At 41.5% G+C, this 22,249-nt stretch overlaps 2 protein-coding genes across 3 annotated transcripts; both read left to right on the top strand.

Annotated features, from left to right (window-relative positions):
* Window positions 1-1,335: 1,335 nt before the first annotated feature.
* On the top strand, window positions 1,336-3,683 carry tmed7 (transmembrane p24 trafficking protein 7). 2 transcript variants are annotated; one of them, XM_021605241.3, is made up of 4 exons: window positions 1,336-1,439; window positions 1,790-2,007; window positions 2,142-2,387; window positions 2,654-3,683. In XM_021605241.3, exons 2-4 carry the CDS (start codon window positions 1,840-1,842, stop codon window positions 2,888-2,890), a joined length of 651 nt encoding a protein of 216 aa, XP_021460916.1. In that variant the 5' UTR covers window positions 1,336-1,439; window positions 1,790-1,839; the 3' UTR covers window positions 2,891-3,683. The 2 variants fall into 2 exon arrangements, with proteins under 2 accessions (XP_021460916.1, XP_036835288.1); XM_036979393.2 differs by having other exon boundaries at window positions 1,437-1,669.
* A 1,095-nt stretch (window positions 3,684-4,778) lies between these two features.
* fem1c (fem-1 homolog c) lies at window positions 4,779-10,960 on the top strand. The gene is made up of 2 exons (XM_021605236.3): window positions 4,779-6,212; window positions 8,312-10,960. The coding sequence occupies exons 1-2, from the start codon at window positions 5,669-5,671 to the stop codon at window positions 9,613-9,615; spliced, it is 1,848 nt and encodes a 615-aa protein (XP_021460911.1). The 5' UTR covers window positions 4,779-5,668; the 3' UTR covers window positions 9,616-10,960.
* Window positions 10,961-22,249: the final 11,289 nt, after the last annotated feature.

Raw genomic sequence — 22,249 nt, 5'->3', positions numbered from 1 at the left:
CTGTGATAGACTGCATCCAGTTTGCTGACTAGAGTGTTGGAGGCTATTTTGTAAATGACATCGCCGAAGTCAAGGATCGGTAGGTAGCATAGTCAGTTTTACGAGGGTATGTTTGGCAGCATGAGTGAAGGAGGCTTTGTTGCAAAATAGGAAGCCGATTCTAGATGTAATTTTGGATTGGAGATGCCTCATATGAGTCTGGAAGGAGAGTTTACAGTCTAACCAGACACCTAGGTATTTGTAGTTGTCCACATACTCTAAGTCAGAACCGTCCAGAGTAGTGATGCTAGTTGGGTGGGCGTGTGTGGGGAACGATCGGTTGAAGAGCATGCATTTAGTTTTACTAGCGTTTAAGAGCAATTGGAGGCCACGGAAGGAGATTTGTATGGCACTGAAGCTCGTTTGGAGGTTTGTTAACACAGTGTCCAAAGAAGGGCCAGAAGAATACAGAATGGTGTCGTCTGCGTAGAGGTGGATCAAAGAATCACCCGCAGCAAGAGCGACATCAATGATATATACAGAGAAAAGAGTCGGCCCAAGAATTGAACCCTCTGGTGCCCCCATAGAGACTGCCAGAGGACCGGACAACAGGCCCTCCGATTTGACACACTGAACTCTATCTGAGAAGTAGTTGGTGAACCAGCCGACGCAGTCATTTGAGAAACCAAGGCTGTTGAGTCTGCCAATAAGAATGCAGTGATTGACAGAGTCGAATGCCTTGGCCAGGTCGATTAAGACGGCTGCACAGTACTGTCTTTTATCGATGGCGGTTATGATATCGTTTAGTACCTTGAGCGTGGCTGAGGTGCACCCGTGACTAGCTTGGAAACCAGATTGCACAGAGGAGAAGGTACAGTAGGATTCGAAATGGTTAGAGATACCACGGGCCGGTATTTATTTCAAGTGCAGAGGAAAGTTGGGGAGGGGAGAACGGCAGGAAGGAACAGAAGAGAGAAGGCTATATTTACAAGATTAAGGGTGGGACACAGCCATTTGAATAAGACCTTACATGTAATAGGAAAGCATCCATCAGGAAAATGTAAGTATTGCCAGGAAACCGAGACAGTGGAGCATGTATTGATACAGTGGGGACATTATTGGCGGGAAAGAGAGAGGATGAGATCTAGTATGAGGGAGAAGGGGTTACGGGAAATTAGTTTAAGGAGTATATTGAGTAGAACGTCATTAGATATAGTCTCAAATATGTTGTTATCTTTTTAAGAACAACGCGGCTGGCAGGCAGAATTTAGTTTCTCCCTGTCTCTGTCCCACACTCCAGTACAGTATGTGGTGGTAATGCACCATAAAGTTGGATGCCAACCACCCATAAACCCCACCAAAGAAGAAGAAGAAGATCGGCTGAGGAACGAGCGTCGCGGAGGAGTGACGTTAATGCTACGTCTCTTAGTAGCTACTTGTTTCCGGGTGAGGGATTTGAGGTGAGTGGTATTGGACGAAACACAATATTTAACTAAAATAGTATGCTATTAAATGACTCCTTAAAATATTATAACAATACGCATTAACAAATGTTGTAATTGTTCAATGTAAACCTACTTAATTTTGCGAACTACATTTCTAATAGAAGTGGATACCTAGTTAATTGGCCTTGTCAGCTAGCTACATTAGCATAGCAAGTTAGCTAGCTAACGTTAGTTGTGAATTCCGGGTTTGTTTTGCCATTCTATTTCTGTTATTTTATTTGTTATTTGTAGTTTGTCAATGTGTACATTTTTATTAGATTACGTAGTTATCTGTTTGATTATCTGGAAATGTTCTGTGTTTGCAGGTCCACAACGATATAAAATTAACAGTATCGACAATCTTCCATCCGCCAAGATGTGCAGTTATCACGGTACAATCAGACTGTTTGTACAGGTGTTTTGGGCCCACCTGCTCTGTGGATGGGCGTTTGGTTCTGAGCTTACATTTGAGCTTCCGGATAACGCAAAACAGTGTTTCTATGAAGATATTACCGTTGGTACCAAGTGTACACTTGAGTTCCAGGTAAGTTAATTGAGGCCCTCACATTATGACATGGAGTTATGGGAATTAATATTGATAATAATTCCACCACTATGGGACCAAGTTGTATATTGAAATGGATAGGCTGTATTTTAAACAACACATTTTCTGTCCAGGTTGTCACTGGTGGGCATTACGATGTTGACTGTCGCCTGGAGGATGCAGATGGTACTGTTCTTTACAAAGAAATGAAGAAGCAGTACGACAGCTTTACATTCACGGCTGCCAAGAATGGAACATACAAGTTCTGCTTCAGCAATGAGTTTTCCACCTTCACGCACAAGACAGTCTACTTCGATTTCCAAGTTGGAGAGGATCCTCCACTTTTCCCCAATGAGAACAGGGTCACTGCTTTGACCCAGGTAGGTCTGTTAAAATGACTATTGTTGAGAGATGCTCTTCTATGTGATATTGATTATGGCAGTTCAATAACAAACAAAAAAAACAATTGGTTAAATCTCTACAACAGTATGAAATGTAATTGGATTTCGGTGGGTCCCATTAGGTGACGATGTCATGTGGGAATAGTGTGCATTGACAAACAGTGGTTGGTTATTTGCAGTGCTTGTATGTCAAAACATGCAAGGATCTTGTAAGGATCTTTAAACTCTAAATACCTCTGTTTCAGATGGAGTCTGCCTGCGTGTCCATTCATGAGGCCCTGAAATCGGTCATTGACTATCAGACACATTTCCGTCTGCGGGAGGGTCAGGGACGCAGCCGTGCCGAGGACCTCAACACAAGAGTGGCTTTCTGGTCCATTGGAGAGGCCTTCATTTTGCTGGTGGTCAGCATCAGCCAGGTAGTTTTGCTGAGGAGCTTCTTCTCTGACAGGAAGACCACCACGACGCGAGTTGGATCCTAACGTCCCACAGAATCTCATCCCAGTCACCACCTCCACTACAACAACAACGGTTCATGGCAGATTTTTGCTTTTTAGATGCCATTCACGGAATTTGAATTTTTAATATACGTTCAGGTTTGAAGTTACTTTTAACAAACCCAGTGGATTTTCTAAATGAAATCTAGCAAATATTGGAATTGTAACAACGTATTTATTATGTGGGTGCATATTGTCATTGTTTTTTACAACACTGTTTTCCTGAATGTATGAACATACTGGTGGCCTGTCTTGCAGTTCTAATTTGAGACCTACTTGATACAATTCTGCTTTAAACTATAATTTAATGTATTTGCACACAGTTCTCACTTCCTCCTTAGTAATGGCTCAATTCAAACTTTGTTTTGATATCAATGAAAATAACTGATCAACTGAGTACACAATTGGTAAGCATGTTCTTTGTTTTTAATTTGAGATTCCACTCGTCAACAGCTTGTGGCCAGCAGAGGTTGTGTTTTGGGTGGATGAGCTTTGACTTGGTGCATTTTCAGGAGTTCAACCAATCTCTTTATTGTAACTGGTGTTTTGTTCTTGGTGTAAATGGTAAAACAGATAAATATGAAGCTGGTTTAAGCACATGATTTAATTTCTTTTATGTTAGGCATTTCTTCAATGGTGTGGTCTTTTTCAGTGTGGTCTTTTTAAAATGTTGGTTTGTATACTGTTCATGATTATTTCTGAACAGTCATCACTGCTGCCACTCCAAGGAATTGTTTCCTTATTTGAACAGCTGAATAAACATTTTCTGGTAAACCCATTTTTCTGACCTTCTATAATCAATTGAACATTGGTTTGAACTATTGAAGTACAGCATCTATATCCAGGACTAGGATGTATATTGCGCTGTAGAATAGTTCACTAACATTTGTCCAGAGAGCTCTCATCAGAGAGTATCAAGAATAGCTGATACATTAAAATCCACTCATTGCTCAGGTCTCTGATGATCAAGTATTGTTTTTTTCTTCTACAAAGGAGGCAGTCGGTGGGTCATGTATACCTGTAAACATCACAAATGGTGTGATTGTAAGCAACACAAAAAGTTGAGGGGTGATGGTTGAAAAATTTGTTATGCTTAAAAAGATTTATCTAACTAGGCAAGCCAGTTAAGAATTTCTTATTTACAAAGACGGCCTACCCCGGCCAAACACGACACTGGGTCAATTGTGCGCCACCCTATGGGACTCCCAATCACAGCCGGTTGTGATGCAGCCTGGAATCTAACCAAGGTCTGCAGTGACTCCTCTAGCACTGAGGTGCAGTACCTTAGACCGCTGCACCACCCGGGAGCCCTGCCTAGTGTTCTTTTGAAGAACTGCAGAAAGCATTCAACTATACATGAAATTGATCTTGATTATATTCACTTGGTGCTTGCTGATCTAATATGATCATAGAAAAAGAAAAAAAAGATCCTATGTACTTGGTTCACGAAACCTCCAGGAGGTGGCAGTAGCATAGAATGAAAAAAATTCAATCTCGCCATTTGGAAGGACATATGTCATTTCGTTTAATACAGTTTTATTCACAGATTACAACTTTATTCATACAAACTACAAAATTGAATTGAAATCTTGCTCAACCAACTAATAGTAAAATGTATGAGGAAGTCTGACCCTTTAACTGGGTCGTCACAAGTTACCACAGTCACAAAGTCATTATTATGGCTAAATCCCGCCTATTTCTACAATTAATTTAAAAATGACATTTTAAACATAACGTTAACCCTAACCTTAACCGAACTGCTAACTTTATGACTAACCCTAACTTTAAATTAAGATAAAAAACATTACTTTTTTTCGATATATACAATTTCGACTTTGTGGCTGTGGTAACTTCTGACAATCCGTTAACCGCTGTTGCGCAAATACCCACTCTGTGATTGGATGTTTTCCTTGTCAATAAATTGGGTGTTACAAAGAAACGGCATTGTTTTCGATTTGACTTGAAGTGTATTCTGGGTATTGAGTCGTGATAAATTATGTGGTGGGTGGACAAATCTGCCCCCTCAAGAACACCGTAGAAACATGACCATAGTAGATTTTCTTGTGTTATTTCAAATGAAAAACATTTAACGTTCGGGCAAGATTTATGACTCTACCATCTGGTCAACATCGAAGAAAAAGAAAAGGCATTTCAACCGAGTTCGGCTGCTGGACAACGTTGACTAGCTTAGCTTCACATACAGGAAATAAGTGGGGGTGGATGTCGGCGTTCTCTGGGCCTCGCCGTAATTATTAGTATTTTAACTGGATAGCTACAACCTCTACCTATGTCTACTTACACATGGTTCTGTCTGAAAATGACATACATAATTAAGTCTATTCATAAAAAACCGCTTGATGGAATAGAAAAGGACGTCGGACGGCGTAACGTTGGACACTCGGAAGAGTAACTAGCTAGATTGCAGCTGGTATCAATATTGTTGTTGGTGAGCAGTACAATACAACAGTTAGCCAGCCAATTGAGGAAGTGATCTGTCCGTCGCTAACAAGCCCGTGTTAACTTTCAATTGAAGAGGGGAAAACCGAACAAGCCAATGTTAACAAATACGTTTATCAACTAGCTACCTGATTTCTACCCATTTCGCTCATTTAGCTAGCTAACAAAACATATTACAACATATTCAAAACTAGCTAGCGCCACAAACAAAGGCTTTTCTGCTCAGCACCTGCCACGAGCACCTGACACTCGTCGACGTTCCTGTCTTTTAAATCAACTGTGTATCCGGTGAAGGAAGCTGAACCAATGGATTTACAAACGGCTGTTTTCAATGCAGCCAGAGATGGCAAGCTACGGTTGCTTCAGAAACTTTTGGAGAACAAAATTGGCCACGAGGTTATCAAATTAATGGCAGAGAAAACCAACGGGGCGACCCCTTTGCTTATGGCTGCCAGATACGGACACCTGGATTTGGTGGAGTATCTAATGGAGTGTTGCTCCGCACCCGTTGAGATTGGGGGGTCAGTGAATTTTGATGGTGAGACTATTGAGGGTGCCCCCCCTTTATGGGCTGCCTCAGCAGCAGGACACCTGAAAGTCGTGCAGTCTTTACTTGGCCACGGTGCTTCTGTGAACAATACAACACTCACAAATTCCACCCCCCTGAGAGCAGCCTGCTTCGATGGACATCTGGACATTGTGAAATACCTGGTGGAGCACAAGGCAGACCTGGAGGTGGCAAACAGACACGGTCATACATGCCTCATGATTTCGTGTTACAAAGGACACAAGGAAATTGCCCAGTACCTCTTGGAGAAAGGTGCTGACGTTAACAGGAAAAGTGTTAAAGGTGAGTACATACAAGACGTGTTAATTATCCTGTGTTGTATATCCTGGGCCTACCTAAACAATGATATTAGGCCTAGTAGCTGGCAGGTGTATTACTCTGTGATTGTCTTCATAAAATCAAGAAGTTGAAACATTTACACTAATTTGTACATCAGATTGGTCTTGATACAATTTCATGGTGTTTTTCAGACTGGCTCAAGGTAAATCCTTTAAATCATCACATTTGTCATGAATCTTGCCCTGGAGGCAGAACTGGGCGATTTTCGCTAGATTGGATTGCTGCAAAGTCAAAATTGGCTATATCGAGAGAAAAAAAAGCAAGGATGGGCATTAGTGTCAACGGTGTGGTTAGACTTAGTTTTAAAATCTGATTTTAATACTTAGTGAAACTTTTTTTTAGCCACTTGTGAATTCGACAAGTAGGACAGATGTTTTTCTACTTGTCCTAAAGCTCAAATCACTTGTCCCCCTGTATTGACAATGGAAGGCTAATGGTCTCTGATCCCATGTATTATCTCCTGCTGTTGTTGCCTTGAGCAAGGCACTTAAAGTAAAATACTGCACTGATAGGCTATTGTATAACACATGTGTTTGGTCAACTCTCCATCTGGAGAGCTACTGTGAGTGCAGGCTTTTGAGCCAACCCTGCTCAAACACACCAGAGTCAGTTTATCAAGGTCCTGTTGAGCAGCTTTATTATTATTATTTATTAACAATGTGTTTCAGCAAGGTAGGAATAAAAGCCTGTATACCCAGGAGCTCTCCAGGAGGGGAGGGTTGGCCACCCTGCAACGTTACAATTACAACCAGATACTTTTTGTAATTCCCTCATTCTATGAACCAGGCAGGGATCAAATGGCTAAGCTGGGCGAGTTAGCCAACTAAGATGTTTATCTATTTGTAAAGTTAAATTATTCAGTGTTCAGGGGAGTTTTTGACGGCATAGGAGTTACTTGTCCATTAGGCTATTCTAAGAAAGTGTTTTTATTTTTTATTTATTTTTTTATATATATTTTTTTTTTTACTTTGTCAGAATTGCATGGCCAGTATTGAATAGACGAGAATCCTAGCAAATTTTGAGCGCTTGAGAGATGGTTTTACAACTGGAGCATGCAGTATTTGTTTCATCAACTGTGCATCCGTATCAACTGTGCATCCGTATCAACTGTGCATCCGTATCAACTGTGCATCCGTATCAACTGTGCATCCGTATCAACTGTGCATCCGTATCAACTGTGCATCCGTATCAACTGTGCATCCGTATCAACTGTGCATCCGTATCAACTGCGTGTCGGCCATTTGCGGTTATACATTAGTGCCGATGGAAAGTTATTTTAGGACATCGGACATGACGATGACATTAATGCAAGCTAGTATTTCACCAGCGAGAACCAGTCAAAATACAATCTGTTTTGAATTGTCTATGTAGTTAGTCTGTGTGTAATTTATTTGACCGGTTGCCCTAATGTCTCTCTGATCCAATTTTCATCTGAATAGCCTGCCCAATTGTTTGATATTGTGATTCTTTTAAAATTTAAAATTCATTTTACTTGTCCATTCAGACAACTGAGATCTATATTCTGCTTGTCCAACAATTGTATTTACTTGCGAAGAGAAAGCGGACAAATGACCGCCATGAAGTTTTGCCTCCAGGGCAAGATTCAGGACAAATGCTAACCTGCTAAATCCTCACATTTGGACATCTAATCAGGTCACCTAACAAGCTGATTTAATTTGTATTTAAACCAATTAGGGGAAGGGAATCCACCCAAGCTTTTGCTAAATGTAAGCCTTGCAATCGCCCACTCACAAGATCTGTTCGTGTCCATGAGATTTGCACCCCCTTGGCGTAACGCTTAGATTGGCACATTGAGTTCATCACTCAGAGGTTTCTCCTAGTGAGATAAGGCTACAGGCAAGCATGTGACAACCCCATTTAGTTGAAATGTAGAGAATTTAACATTTTGATCAACCTTTTGTCTCTTCACTTCATCTTCTTTTCAAATAACTTGCATATATATTGCTCTTTATTACTAGAATGTCTGCCAAAAATGACTCCCATTTTGCGGAACACATGAAATTGTTTTTCTTTCTTCACAGGTAACACGGCATTACATGACTGTGCTGAATCCGGCAGCTTGGAGATAATGAAGATGCTGCTAAAATATGGTGCCACCATGGAGAGGGATGGTTATGGAATGACCCCACTACTGTCCGCTAGTGTGACGGGCCACACTAACATTGTTAACTATTTGACTCAACACCAGCAAACACGCCAATTGGAGAGAATAAACGCCTTGGAACTACTTGGTGCCACTTTTGTGGATAAAAAGCGTGATCTTCTTGGGGCATTAAAGTACTGGAAGAGGGCCATGGACCTGAGATACAGGGACGGCAACAATGTTCTCCACAAAGCACACCCAAAGCAGTTGATCATGGCCTATGACCATGCCAGGGAGGTAAGTAATGAGGAGGAGCTAGACAGCTTGATCTCTGAACCAGATGAGATGAGGATGCAGGCCTTGCTCATTAGAGAGCGCATCCTAGGCCCCTCCCACCCCGACACCTCTTACTACATCCGCTACCGGGGTGCTGTATATGCCGACTCTGGGAACTTTGAGCGCTGTATCAATCTGTGGAAGTACGCCTTGGACATGCAGCAGAGCAACCTGGACCCCCTCAGCCCCATGACAGCCAGCAGCCTGCTGTCCTTCGCTGAGCTCTTCTCCTTCATGCTCCAGGACCGCGCCAAAGGCCTGCTGGGCACCTCAGTCTCCTTCGATGACCTCATGGGCATCCTCAGTAAGAGCGTGCTGGAGATTGAGCGGGCGGTGAAACAGAACCTGCCTGACCCGGCTCAGCTCAGCAAGGCCCTCTCCATCATCCTGCATCTCATCTGCCTGCTGGAGAAGGTCCCCTGCACCGTGGAGCAGGACCACTTGAAGAAGGAGACCATCTACAGGTTCCTCAAGCTGCAGCCCTGTGGGAAGAATGGCTACAGCCCGCTCCACCTGGCTGTGGACAGGAACACCACCTGCGTGGGCCGCTATCCTGTCTGTAAGTTCCCCTCTTTCTATGTCACCTCTATCCTACTGGAGTGTGGGGCGGACGTCAACTTCCGCGACGAGGACAACAACAGCCCCCTGCATGTGGCCGCCTCCAACAACCACCCGGACATCATGAATCTGCTGATTGCCTGCGGCACGCACTTTGACAGCACCAACTCCCTGAAGCAGATGGCCTGTGACCTGCTGGACGAGAAGGAGATGGCCAAGAACCTGATCCAACCCATCAATCACACCACCCTGCAGTGTCTGTCTGCGCGGGCCATCGTCAAACACAGCCTTTCCTACAGAGGCAACATCCCAGAGAAGCTGGAGGCCTTTGTGCTTCTCCACAGATAATGACTATTAAAGAGGTGTGAGTGGAGTGTGATCCTGCTCTTTTGATCATATTGAAGTCGAGGATGAATGTCACGTGAACAACTTTGCTTTCCCCCCCTACAAAGCCAGAGTTAAAGCTCTGTGGAAAATCAATGGGGATTTTTGTAATATGGGCATGCACAATATTTTGAACCGAGCTAGTGTTTTGCTTTCTAATTTCTACATATTCCATGCTATTTATTAAGATATCATTAAGAGATTTCTCTTTGTGTGTTTCTCTATTTGCAAAGATGCAGGAATATGTTGAGTCATTTTTACATCACCATGGTTCCAATTCAAACCTTTTTCTTTAATTAATTGGTCTTTTGATCAATCAGATCAGCTCTGAAAAAGATCTGATGCGATTGATCAAAAGACCAATTAGTGGACAAAAATGTCAGAATTGGGCTGCCTGTGTAAATGCAGCCAATGTTGCCAATATATCAACCCTCTACGTTTCATTGTACGTTCATTATGCTCTCATTCAGTGGTAATGTTTTCAGGGTTTTGGGTCTGTGGAGTTGAGTAATGGACTAATTTCTCGATCAAAACCATACAGATGCTTCATGAAGTGGTCATGTTTGCAAATACCATAAGTGCTTTATTCTTTCTATGCACAGGCTATGATATGCGACTGTTCTGTGCGGTGTCTTGCATTTTGTTGTGGTAACTCCCCTGTTCCTTCATCTTTCCCTAATTTGTTACACTAAGCAGAGGGATGTGATGTGACAATTACTGAATGCTGTTAGTGGTGGGGTTGGGTGATTTCATGTGCGAACTGTTAAAGGTTATTAAGTGCTGAAGTTGAGTAGGAGTGTATGCAACCCTCATGCTTGATATCATTGACCGTTGAACCTGATTCTTCTATGGTGATCTGAGCACTAAAGCAACATGGTTAGTTGGAAACTAATATGTCTGTGCATGTAGTTAGAATTCAAAGGAAACCCCTCTTCATCTGCGTTTTGAATGGCATATCATTAAATTATTGCATAAATGCTTTAGAGCTCTGACGAACCCAAACGTATAACCTTATTCATCCAATTGCATTATAATTGGAAAGTAGGAAGGCCTTGTACAGTGTGTCTGTCTGAGCTTTGTGAAGTAACCTTGCACATTAGCTTTATTCATCTGGTTTAAAAAAAAGGGCTTAACTTAATATGTTAAGGAATAGATTTAGCTAAATACAGAACCATTCAAAGGAACCATACCAGGGAACTTGCTTTAATTCTGCACTTTATTACAGACTGTAAGATTCCAATAACAAAATTCCAATGATCAATTTCATGTCTTAAGAACTAATTTGACAATAAACCCATGTTGCATTTGCCCTCTTTTTCCCAGTGTTTTCATTCAGTCCCAAGTAGCTATGCAGCAGGATTACATTTGTCTCTGTAGTGACTCTCCTGCACACACCGATTTCCCACCCCTTTAAAATGTGGCAGTGTTACTGGATGTTCTTTTCTTGATGAGTCATGGGTCGAGGAATGCCTGTAGCCAGTAGGGTGGATCCTCTTGATAGATCACACTAGGCCTGTCTAGTTGGCCATGGTGCTTGAACAAAGACTTGTTGGTTATGCTATTGTTGTTTCTCTATTGTAGAAAAACATGGTCAAGACCAACTTTTTTTAGATTCTTTGTGGTAATATCTTTTCTCAACTCATTAGCCTACCTCTTGGCTGGAATGTTCACGTCATTAAACTAAAAAGAGGGTACAGTATGGTTGAGCATGTTCAGACTTGCTTGTAGTCTGTCAAGCATGAGTAAATTGTATAGTTTTTTTCTTCTGAGAATTAGCCTAGTTTTATTGCCACTCAATAGGTCACACATTTTAGAGTGTATTTTCATTGCAATATTGTGTTTTTCACCCCTAGAAGGACTTTGCACCCCCAATGAACCCAACCCTTTTTAAACTATTTCCTTTACTGGGCTACACACACTTACTGTCATTTATAATTTCTGTCCTTTTTGGCAATTGACGCTCAGCCTACTTCTGTCGTGTCTTAAAATAACCCAGAATAATGCCCCACTGAAAACGTGGCCTAAATAAGGGCTCGCTCCAATGTCTCCCTGCAGGTGTTTCAGTCAGTACAACGCCCATAAACCCAACTGAAAGATGGCACTCCCTAAATGCATCTCAGAAAAGGTTCTAGAAATCATGTTAACCTGTTTTTAAGACAACTCCCAGCTCAGAGTAGGTTTTAGGGTAATGTGAAGACACAGCCCAGACAAACTCTGAGCCTGGAGTAAAATCAACCCATGAAAGTTTCAGCTGGTAATCGAAACAGTTTTGAGGTACCGCAAAGGAAAGATCGTGATGACGCTCCTTGACTTTGTTGCAGATAATGGGGAATGACCAATGAGTCATCGCCAGCTGTGCACGGTTCAGACAACCGCGGTGAATGTGATTGTCAGATGTTGCTATTGTGAAACGTCCAATACTTTTAGCCTGACAGTCAGTTAGCCTTCTAATAAATCTTAGCTAATATGTTGGCACGCATTACATTTTTGGGTTTTTACAAATTCTGTTGGTTACAAGCAGAATTTTTATAATATTACCATTACCAACACTTGTCACACCCATTTAATTACTCAACGTTACATCAAATCTCTTGCTGATAATGTTGCATAAAACATTTTGGAAGGTCTATCATTTTCATCGAAGTTAACGTAGGCCCTAGATGCCTTTTAATTGCCCAATTTAGGCATTTTTTTTTTTACGTTGAGTTTCAAAGGGATAACTTGCAGTTGTCTCGACAGGAGATGACAGGTTCCATTAGGCCCAGCGCCGCTTCCTGTGTGTGGAAGGTTGGTACTCTAATGAAAGTCCCTTTACCTCTCATATGGGAGCTCTTGTCTGGTAAAGTGTTGGAATTTCTCATTAGTATCGGCCAATGTGAAAAAGGAGACTCCATTGAAAAATATGGCACATGTTCCCACAAAAAAAAGACTAGAGAATACTATATTACCTAGTATATAATTCTGTAGAATACTATACTACACTGTAGTATCCCTTGATCGTGTAGTGCTTACTATATAATTTTGTAGTATACTGTAGAATACAATACTCCACACTGTAGTATCCTTTGGTCATGTAGTGCTTACTTTAGAATGTTGTAGTATACTGTAGAATTCTACACTACACACTAGTATCCCTTGACTGTGTAGTGCTTACGATAGAATTGTGTAGCATACTGTAGAATACTATATTAAATACTACAGTATTATCTGCAAAAACATAGTAATTACAATACTATATTTCTAAGTAATAGTTTTTACTATAGTAATACTACAGTATTTGTACTGTAGTAAATTATACTGCAGTGTATAGTCCTGTCCACAAAAACACTACATTAAATACTACAGTATACTTCCGCAAAAACACTACAGCGAATACTATATACTAATACTACAGTATTTAGAGCATAGTATACTCTAATATTTGTTCATATGGGTGCAGGTGCTATGACAGCCGCATAACAGATAGAATATTATAGTGCTTCATCTGTGAATAGTAATGACAATAGTGAACTTCCACTGTATTTATCTCTGAACGTACTTATTTTCTGAGACTAGCTTTTAAAGATTCAATTAAGTTGATTTATCAATAATGAGAGACAGAACCATTAGACAAAGAAAGCATGACCTGTTTAAGATCCCCTCCCCCAGAGCTTAAAATAGAGAGGGTAATAACATGGGGAACTCTGGGTACGAGGGTCACATGTGGAACAGAATGTCAACAGGCCATTAAAACAGGACCTCAGCCAAGCTTCCATTAAAACAGGACCTCAGCTAAGCTTTCACTGGGAAATAGACGTGCGGGGGACACTTGAGCAGGCAGGTACCAATCTTCCTAACTACCACTGTGCAACGGCTCACACCACTGAGTCAACTGTGAAAACAACAGGGCATATTTATAGGAAGAGGTGGCATGATTACACCAATGCCATTTCAGAGCTATTCTAGTCTCCCAGTCTTCCTCTGGGCAGCAAGGGCAGTGCCCTTGCCAGTTCTTTTATGGTGTTAGTTAGAGATTATTTGTCCTGGTGGTGAGCCACACTATTAAACAGATGTATCATCACACAAAACTGATACTGACACCATTACACCCTGCTATCAGATTCCAGTGTAAAATGACTAATTTACATGTCCTATTAAACTCCACAAAGGTTTCATTCACGCTCGTTTTGCACATTCCCTCACACTTAACATCCATTTATGCTGGTTAGCTGACATAAAATGAAAGTTTTCATAAAATGAAAGTTTCTGATGCAAGTGTTGTCTGGATGGTCTGTCACGTTTACATACATCTCTACGTCCTAGTTTGTCTTTTACAGGACTGTCTGTGATTCATATGTTTTGGTCCAGTGAGAATCCAGAACAAGAGAGGGGAGTGTATATTAGGTAAAGCTAGTGACTGTGCTGTGAATAGTTGTATTTCCCTCTCACTGATCTGAGAGATGGGTCTACAGTGACATGGGCGAGCAGCTGTTAGCTTAGCATGGGGGGGGGGGGGCTGTTTGCTATCTCTGTTTAGGCCCAGTTCACTTTCCTGGCATGGACGCTCGAGCCCCTGGATTTATGTGGTGGTATGCATTACCCTTGATTCGTCTCTACATTGCAGCTGATGTACCCAACGGACTGCCTCCAGGCCTCAGGTTTCTATAACCACCACCATCTGCCCTTTTCAACAGGGCCTTTTTAGGCTGTCCCGTATGAACAAATAATATAGCTCTAAACACTAGTATTGCTATATTTATATACCATAGTATTCACTGTAGTGTTTTTGCGGACATGACTAGTATTTACTAGTGTTTTTTGTTGTATTATCTGTCAGATGAGGGCAGTGGGAAGGTAGGCCCCTAAATGGCAGGTAATCCAACAAAGAAAACGAGTAGGCGGACAGTACATTGCAAAAACATTAGCAGCTCAGCATTGTACATGAGGACGCACAACTGCAACACGTTTTGACTACGAGAGTCTTCCTAAGGAAGCGTTAAGCTACTACTAGAGTCTTCCTCAGGCAGCGTTAAGCTACGACTAGAGTTCCTCAGGCAGCGTTAAGCTACTAGAGTCTTCCTCAGGCAGCGTTAAGCTACTACTAGAGTCTTCCTCAGGCAGCGTTAAGCTACTACTAGAGTCTTCCTCAGGCAGCGTTAAGCTACGACTAGAGTTCCTCAGGCAGCGTTAAGCTACTAGAGTCTTCCTCAGGCAGCGTTAAGCTACTACTAGAGTCTTCCTCAGGCAGCGTTAAGCTACTACTAGAGTCTTCCTCAGGCAGCGTTAAGCTACTACTAGAGTCTTCCTAAGACAGCGTTAAGATACTACTAGAGTCTTCCTCAGGCAGCGTTAAGCTACTACTAGAGTCTTCCTCAGGCAGCGTTAAGCTACGACTAGAGTTCCTCAGGCAGCGTTAAGCTACTAGAGTCTTCCTCAGGCAGCGTTAAGCTACTACTAGAGTCTTCCTCAGGCAGCGTTAAGCTACTACTAGAGTCTTCCTCAGGCAGCGTTAAGCTACTACTAGAGTCTTCCTAAGACAGCGTTAAGATACTACTAGAGTCTTCCTCAGGCAGCGTTAAGCTACTACTAGAGTCTTCCTCAGGCAGCGTTAAGCTACTACTAGAGTCTTCCTAAGGAAGCGTTAAGCTACTACTAGAGTCTTCCTCAGGCAGCATTAAGCTACTACTAGAGTCTTCCTAAGACAGCGTTAAGCTACTACTAGAGTCTTCCTAAGACAGCGTTAAGCTACTACTAGAGTCTTCCTAAGACAGCGTTAAGCTACTACTAGAGTCTTCCTAAGACAGCGTTAAGATACTACTAGAGTCTTCCTCAGGCAGCGTTAAGCTACTACTAGAGTCTCCCTAAGGCAGCGTTAAGCTACTACTAGAGTCTTCCTCAGGCAGCGTTAAGCTACTACTAGAGTCTTCCTAAGACAGCGTTAAGCTACTACTAGAGTCTTCCTCAGGCAGCGTTAAGCTACTACTAGAGTCTTCCTCAGGCAGCGTTAAGCTACTACTAGAGTCTTCCTCAGGCAGCGTTAAGCTACTACTAGAGTCTTCCTCAGGCAGCGTTAAGCTACTTCTAGAGTCTTCCTAAGACAGCGTTAAGATACTACTAGATTCTCCCTAAGGCAGCGTTAAGCTACTCCTATTTGTATTGCTGTGTAAATATGTTGTTGACATAGAAGTGGGGGCTTTCTCCTTGAAGACACCTACTAGGGAAATACAAAGAGCACATTTTCCATAACCTGAAGGTAGGTCAATTTATTTGGTTGTTCCAAAATTCGTTACAATTTCAAATCAATTTGGTTACAATTCTAAAACAAACAATTCAAACAATAAGTAATCAATCCAACTTAATCTCATCAAATCAAAAGAAAAACCAACAAGAAAAAATATATAAAAACGAATGAATGCATTAAATTAAGAAACAGGTAGCAATAATTAGTCTATTAATTAGTTAGTCAGTCATGGTTGTTCTGGTTGAGTGTCTTTGTGTTGGAGGATGGGAAGCGGGGTGGTCTGGGCTGGCAGTCTGGATGGAGGGGGTAGTTGTGGTTGATCAGTGCTGTGTCCAGGGTTGGTGCTGGTGTTTGGGCTGGGACCAGGAAAACCTGGGTTTGTGTTGAGGCCAGGTTGGAAATCATATTGGTACTAGGACTGGAAACCAGGGGTTGGTGCTGGGTCTGTTGCTGGGGACCTGGGAAGAACATGAACCGGGAACTGGGTGATGCTGGGTCGGGATTTGTAGAGGGGAGGAAGGACAACCTGAGAAGCAAGTAGAGACAGCAGGGAGCCATAGACCCAGAGGCCAATGGTTGTACTTCCCTGTGGCCTGCTTACTCCAGGTGAAGGTCTGGTGTTTGGTCCCACCTCCGCGCCACATCCGGTGTGATGATGAATGGTTCTGGTTCTGTGAGAGGCTCAGTGAAGAAGGAGGAAGGGGGAAGAGATGGAGAGGGAATGGGGTGGTGGAGAGTATGTCCATCGGCTGGTGTTGGAGGAGGATCGATGTGGTGGCAAGGCTGGAGGCTGGAAGACAGAGGGAGCATACAGGGCCAGACCCTCCTGGCTACGGAGCACTCACAAACAGTTGGTGGGTGTGTTCAGTGCGAGTGCCACCGTGGGGGAAGTTTTCTGTAGGTATCTTGTGGCGTTATAGATGGATTCTCTGGGGAAGAGGCAAACATGAACAGCCAGCCATCTGAGGAAAGTCCTGTTCGGATGTTGTCAGGGTCATGATTATTGTTTATTTGGGGGGGTCCAGGTTTGATCATTTAGTTGCAGGGGTGGATGAGGGAGGTGGATGAGTGCATCTAGCGGGTTGTTTGTGTTATTAGGTGGTTCTTGGCTGTTCAAACGTCTTGACGTGCCACACCACTGACTGCCTGGTGCTCCCCTGTACTAACTTGATGGTGGACTGGAGGTGCGAAGGGTCTGGACTGAGGCTGTAGGTATGTCGGTAGGTAGGACTGGGGTCTGAACGTATAGTTCAGAGCTTCTGCTCTTTACTATAACCTGTAGGGAACTCAATATATGGACTATACTCACTTATGGGTGGCACAAATTGGGATATGTGAATGGGTAGTATTTACTAAAGTGTTTTTTTAATGTATTATCTTTGGCAGAAATGGGAGCTTTCTCCACGAGGAAAACTCCTGGGCAAATACTATGAGCAAATGTTCCATATTCTGTAGAACTGGCATCTGAACAGATAGTTCAGTGCCTCTGCTCTTTTCTATAACCTGTGGGGAACACAATGTATGGTTCATACTTCACATGTAAGTTTCTCATGATTGGGATATGGGGGATGGTAATGGGTGGAGTATATGCAAATTAAATAATGTAGTAATACTATAGTTTAAAAAACATAGTGTTTTTGCATATAATACTGTAGTGTTTAATATAGTATTCACCAGTGTACTACAAAATTCTATCGTAAGCACTACATTATCAAAGAATACTACAGTGTGGAGTATAGTATTCTACAATATACTACCAAATTATATAGTAAGTACTACACATGACCGAGGGATACTACAGAGTGTAGTTTAGTATTTTACAGTATACAAATCAAACTTTATTTGTTGTATAAACATATTCAGCAGATGTTATTGCAGGTGTAGTGAAATGCTTGTCAGGAGCCATGAACAGGGTGACCATGTCTATTGGTGCCATACGACAGTTTACTTCAGTTTACTACAGTTTACTTCAGTTTACTTCAGTTTACTACAGTTTACTATAGTTTACTATAGTTTACTTCAGTTTACTACAGTTTACTTCAGTTTACTATAGTTTACTACAGTTTACTACAGTTTACTTCAATTTACTACAGTTTACTTCAGTTTACTACAGTTTACTTCAGTTTACTATAGTTTACTTCAGAATACTACAGTTTACTTCAGTTTACTTCAGAATACTATACAATTCTAAAGTAAGTACCATGGTATTCTATAGCAAACTGTAGTATTTTTTATGTGGGGTCAACCTCTCTTTTCACACTTTCAACATGTCTCAATTTATTCAGTGGAATGGACCGATTGCCTGGTCCCAGATCTGTTTGTGCTCTTGTCTACTCTATTGTCAAGCCAAACAGTATTATTTGAATGTGCTGTGAATGGCAATTCAGCTTTTTGCTGCCAAGTACGGCCTACATGTAATAATAATAATAATGATAAACTACCACTAACTAAAATGTCATTCATTTCTAATTAGGAGTTAGCAAGAGAGCAGTAAGAGACTTGCAAGCAGGCCACTGGACTGATGCATCACAAACACATACCATGAGTCATGCTGCTTCCATGCTAATAACAAAAGGACTCATACATCACACAAGACAACAGAAACTTGGTAAGGGTGTGAACAGGATACCGATGCCATCCAGCAAGGTGTTTCACTCAGAACTATTTCCCGTGAGAAATTTGTGGAGTGCTATTTATAACTTTAGTGTACTGTAGTAGTACTGCATTAAAGAGGAAGAGGATCATTTATTTGAATGTTAGAAATAATCTAATCATCAAGAGGTGTGCAGAGAGGAAATATTTTGTTTACAATTAGTCCTTCCACATACAGTGCCTTGCGAAAGAATTCAGCCCCCTTGAACTTAGCGACCTTTTGCCACATTTCAGGCTTCAAACATAAAGATATAAAACTGTATTTTTTTGTGAAGAATCAACAACAAGTGGGACACAATCATGAAGTGGAACGACATTTATTGGATATTTCAAACTTTTTTAACAAATCAAAAACTGAAAAATTGGGCGTGCAAAATTATTCAGCCCCTTTACTTTCAGTGCAGCAAACTCTCTCCAGAAGTTCAGTGAGGATCTCTGAATGATCCAATGTTGACCTAAATGACTAATGATGATAAATACAATCCACCTGTGTGTAATCAAGTCTCCGTATAAATGCACCTGCACTGTGATAGTCTCAGAAGTCTGTTAAAAGCGCAGAGAGCATCATGAAGAACAAGGAACACACCAGGCAGGTCCGAGATACTGTTGTGAAGAAGTTTAAAGCCGGATTTGGATACAAAAAGATTTCCCAAGCTTTAAACATCCCAAGGAGCACTGTGCAAGCGATAATATTGAAATGGAAGGAGTATCAGACCACTGCAAATCTACCAAGACCTGGCCGTCCCTCTAAACTTTCAGCTCATACAAGGAGAAGACTGATCAGAGATGCAGCCAAGAGGCCCATGATCACTTTGGATGAACTGCAGAGATCTACAGCTGAGGTGGGAGACTCTGTCCATAGGACAACAATCAGCCGTATATTGCACAAATCTGGCCTTTATGGAAGAGTGGCAAGAAGAAAGCCATTTCTTAAAGATATCCATAAAAAGTGTTGTTTAAAGTTTGCCACAAGCCACCTGGGAGACACACCAAACATGTGGAAGAAGGTGCTCTGGTCAGATGAAACCAAAATTTAACTTTTTGGCAACAATGCAAAACGTTATGTTTGGCGTAAAAGCAACACAGCTCATCACCCTGAACACACCATCCCCACTGTCAAACATGGTGGTGGCAGCATCATGGTTTGGGCCTGCTTTTCTTCAGCAGGGACAGGGAAGATGGTTAAAATTGATGGGAAGATGGATGGAGCCAAATACAGGACCATTCTGGAAGAAAACCTGATGGAGTCTGCAAAAGACCTGAGACTGGGACGGAGATTTGTCTTCCAACAAGACAATGATCCAAAACATAAAGCAAAATCTACAATGGAATGGTTCAAAAATAAACATATCCAGGTGTTAGAATGGCCAAGTCAAAGTCCAGACCTGAATCCAATCGAGAATCTGTGGAAAGAACTGAAAACTGCTGTTCACAAATGCTCTCCATCCAACCTCACTGAGCTCGAGCTGTTTTGCAAGGAGGAATGGGAAAAATTTTCAGTCTCTCGATGTGCAAAACTGATAGAGACATACCCCAAGCGACTTACAGCTGTAATCGCAGCAAAAGGTGGCGCTACAAAGTATTAACTTAAGGGGGCTGAATAATTTTGCACGCCCAATTTTTCAGTTTTTGATTTGTTAAAAAAGTTTGAAATATCCAATAAATGTTGTTCCACTTCATGACTGTGTCCCACAATTTTATATATTTATGTTTGAAGCCTGAAATGTGGAAAAAGGTCGCAAAGTTCAAGGGGGCCGAATACTTTCGCAAGGCACTGTATGTCAGCTAATACATGTGGCGCTAATACTTGACCTACTTTATGCATGTGTTTGTGCTATCACTCGCCATTTAAATGGGTATCATTTTCCTTGGAGGGATGTTGTTGTTGTAGGCTGCAAGATTACTGACCTATGAAGAAACCAGAATATGTGCTATCAGTAACAATTGAATTTAGCGGATACGTGCTTAACAAAGGTTATCCGTTGATGTCATATGACAAGTCAGGCTGCAAAATCGAATAGAGTCTGGACAAACGCTTTTTTTTTTATGAACAAAAGGTTGAATTCTAGTCAAATATCCAGTGTAGCCAAAGTCCGTGGACTAGTTTTATGTAACTCTCTATGTCCCCATTGATTTGTCAATCACTTTGTTTGACATGTTAATGAGACAACCAGAAAGGAGGGCGTAATATAGTATGTTGGCCTCATAAAAGTTAACAGAAATGTCAATAACATAGCTGAGGTAGGGAGGTCAGGTCATGGTGTAAATGTTTAGTCAGCATTTGTAGTGCCAAACAAGTGAAGCCACATGGCAAGTGGCAACAACCCTGTGCTTGAGTGGCATGCCTACAATGAGCGAATTTCACAGCTCACACAGGTAGATATGTAATACTATCACTCCTACAGAGCAGACCTCACACTCTCCAACAAACAAGGGTAGAGTTGACTGAAGCCATGCTTGTGTTGCATTCTAGGACATAAATATCCTTCTGAGAAAAACAGCCCATGTGATTTAAAAAAAAAAAAGAGTGTATTTCTTAATCTTTTTATTCTGTCAACAACACTCATGACAAATTCTATACATGTAATAATTCTCCAGTCATCATAAAAAGCTTTATGGAGGGAAGACACTGTCAGAGGTGGAAAGTAACGAATTATAACTTTTACTTGAGTAGTTTTACTTCTAGTGAGATTTCATTAAAGTAACAGTACTTCTACTTGTGTAGGATATTTCAGTACTCTTCCCACCCCTGGACACTGTATTTGCTTATAATTTACTGTATGTGTAGTGCTTGACTTGAACAGGAACACACCAGTTTGTTTTCTACTGCTTGAGTTCCGGTCCCTCTTATAGAATATCGGCTATTTTATGGCACCTAAATAAATACAGTACTGTGTGGTACCCAGAAGAGTACCAGCACTTATTTCAGTCCACTTCAAGCACGTTGTATGTGTACATAGCAGTGATATCTTGTGGTGACAGATACCTGCATAGGACCCTGTTTCACCAAGGAGGTAGACAGAAGAAGTAAACACTGTCCAAACCAATGCGAGATGATAAAATGCAAATTCCTGTTGATATAGCTCTGCTTTCACCTAGTCATCCCAGCTTGTGCCATGTGTTTCTATACTGAGCTCAGTTAACAACAAATACATTGCTACATGTGTAAAATGCATACCTTTCAATAGTTGCGAATGAAAACCCTTGTACCATCCCGTATCCCATATCAATTCACAAAACAGACCTTCATTTTTATCCATAACTGAAAACAAAGCTTCAGCTAATTGACACAATGTTGCGATTGTGACCTCAATATTGTTTTCTGATACCAGTGATTCTAAAGTTAAATTGCAGTAAAGTCACAGACCGTAAATCTGAGCCAGAGATTACTTTCTATCCATGACATGAGGTATTTGTAATTATGGTGAACTATCCCTTTAAAAAGATTACAGGGACCCAATTGTCTGTCTAAAACGACCCACTTCCTGTCTATTATTAAAAAGATGATCCTCGGGGTATTTACTTTAATCTTGGCATTGTCTTGTGCTGGATCTGTTTTACTACTTTATTGTTGGACAAAGTTAGATTGACCTCTCATCAGATTATATTTTGTACTACCATTTGACATTTTAAGATTGTTAATCATCATACTAGCACACTAAAATCCCTGAAATCAAGTCAAGACTAGGAGAGGTGGGGGAAGGTAAGTAGCGTGTGTTCTCACAC

This window comes from Oncorhynchus mykiss, chromosome 6 (assembly GCF_057628025.1).
Source record: "Oncorhynchus mykiss isolate SJ-2025 chromosome 6, ASM5762802v1, whole genome shotgun sequence".
Lineage (NCBI taxonomy): Eukaryota > Metazoa > Chordata > Actinopteri > Salmoniformes > Salmonidae > Oncorhynchus > Oncorhynchus mykiss.
This window is presented reverse-complemented; position numbering and strand designations above follow the sequence as displayed.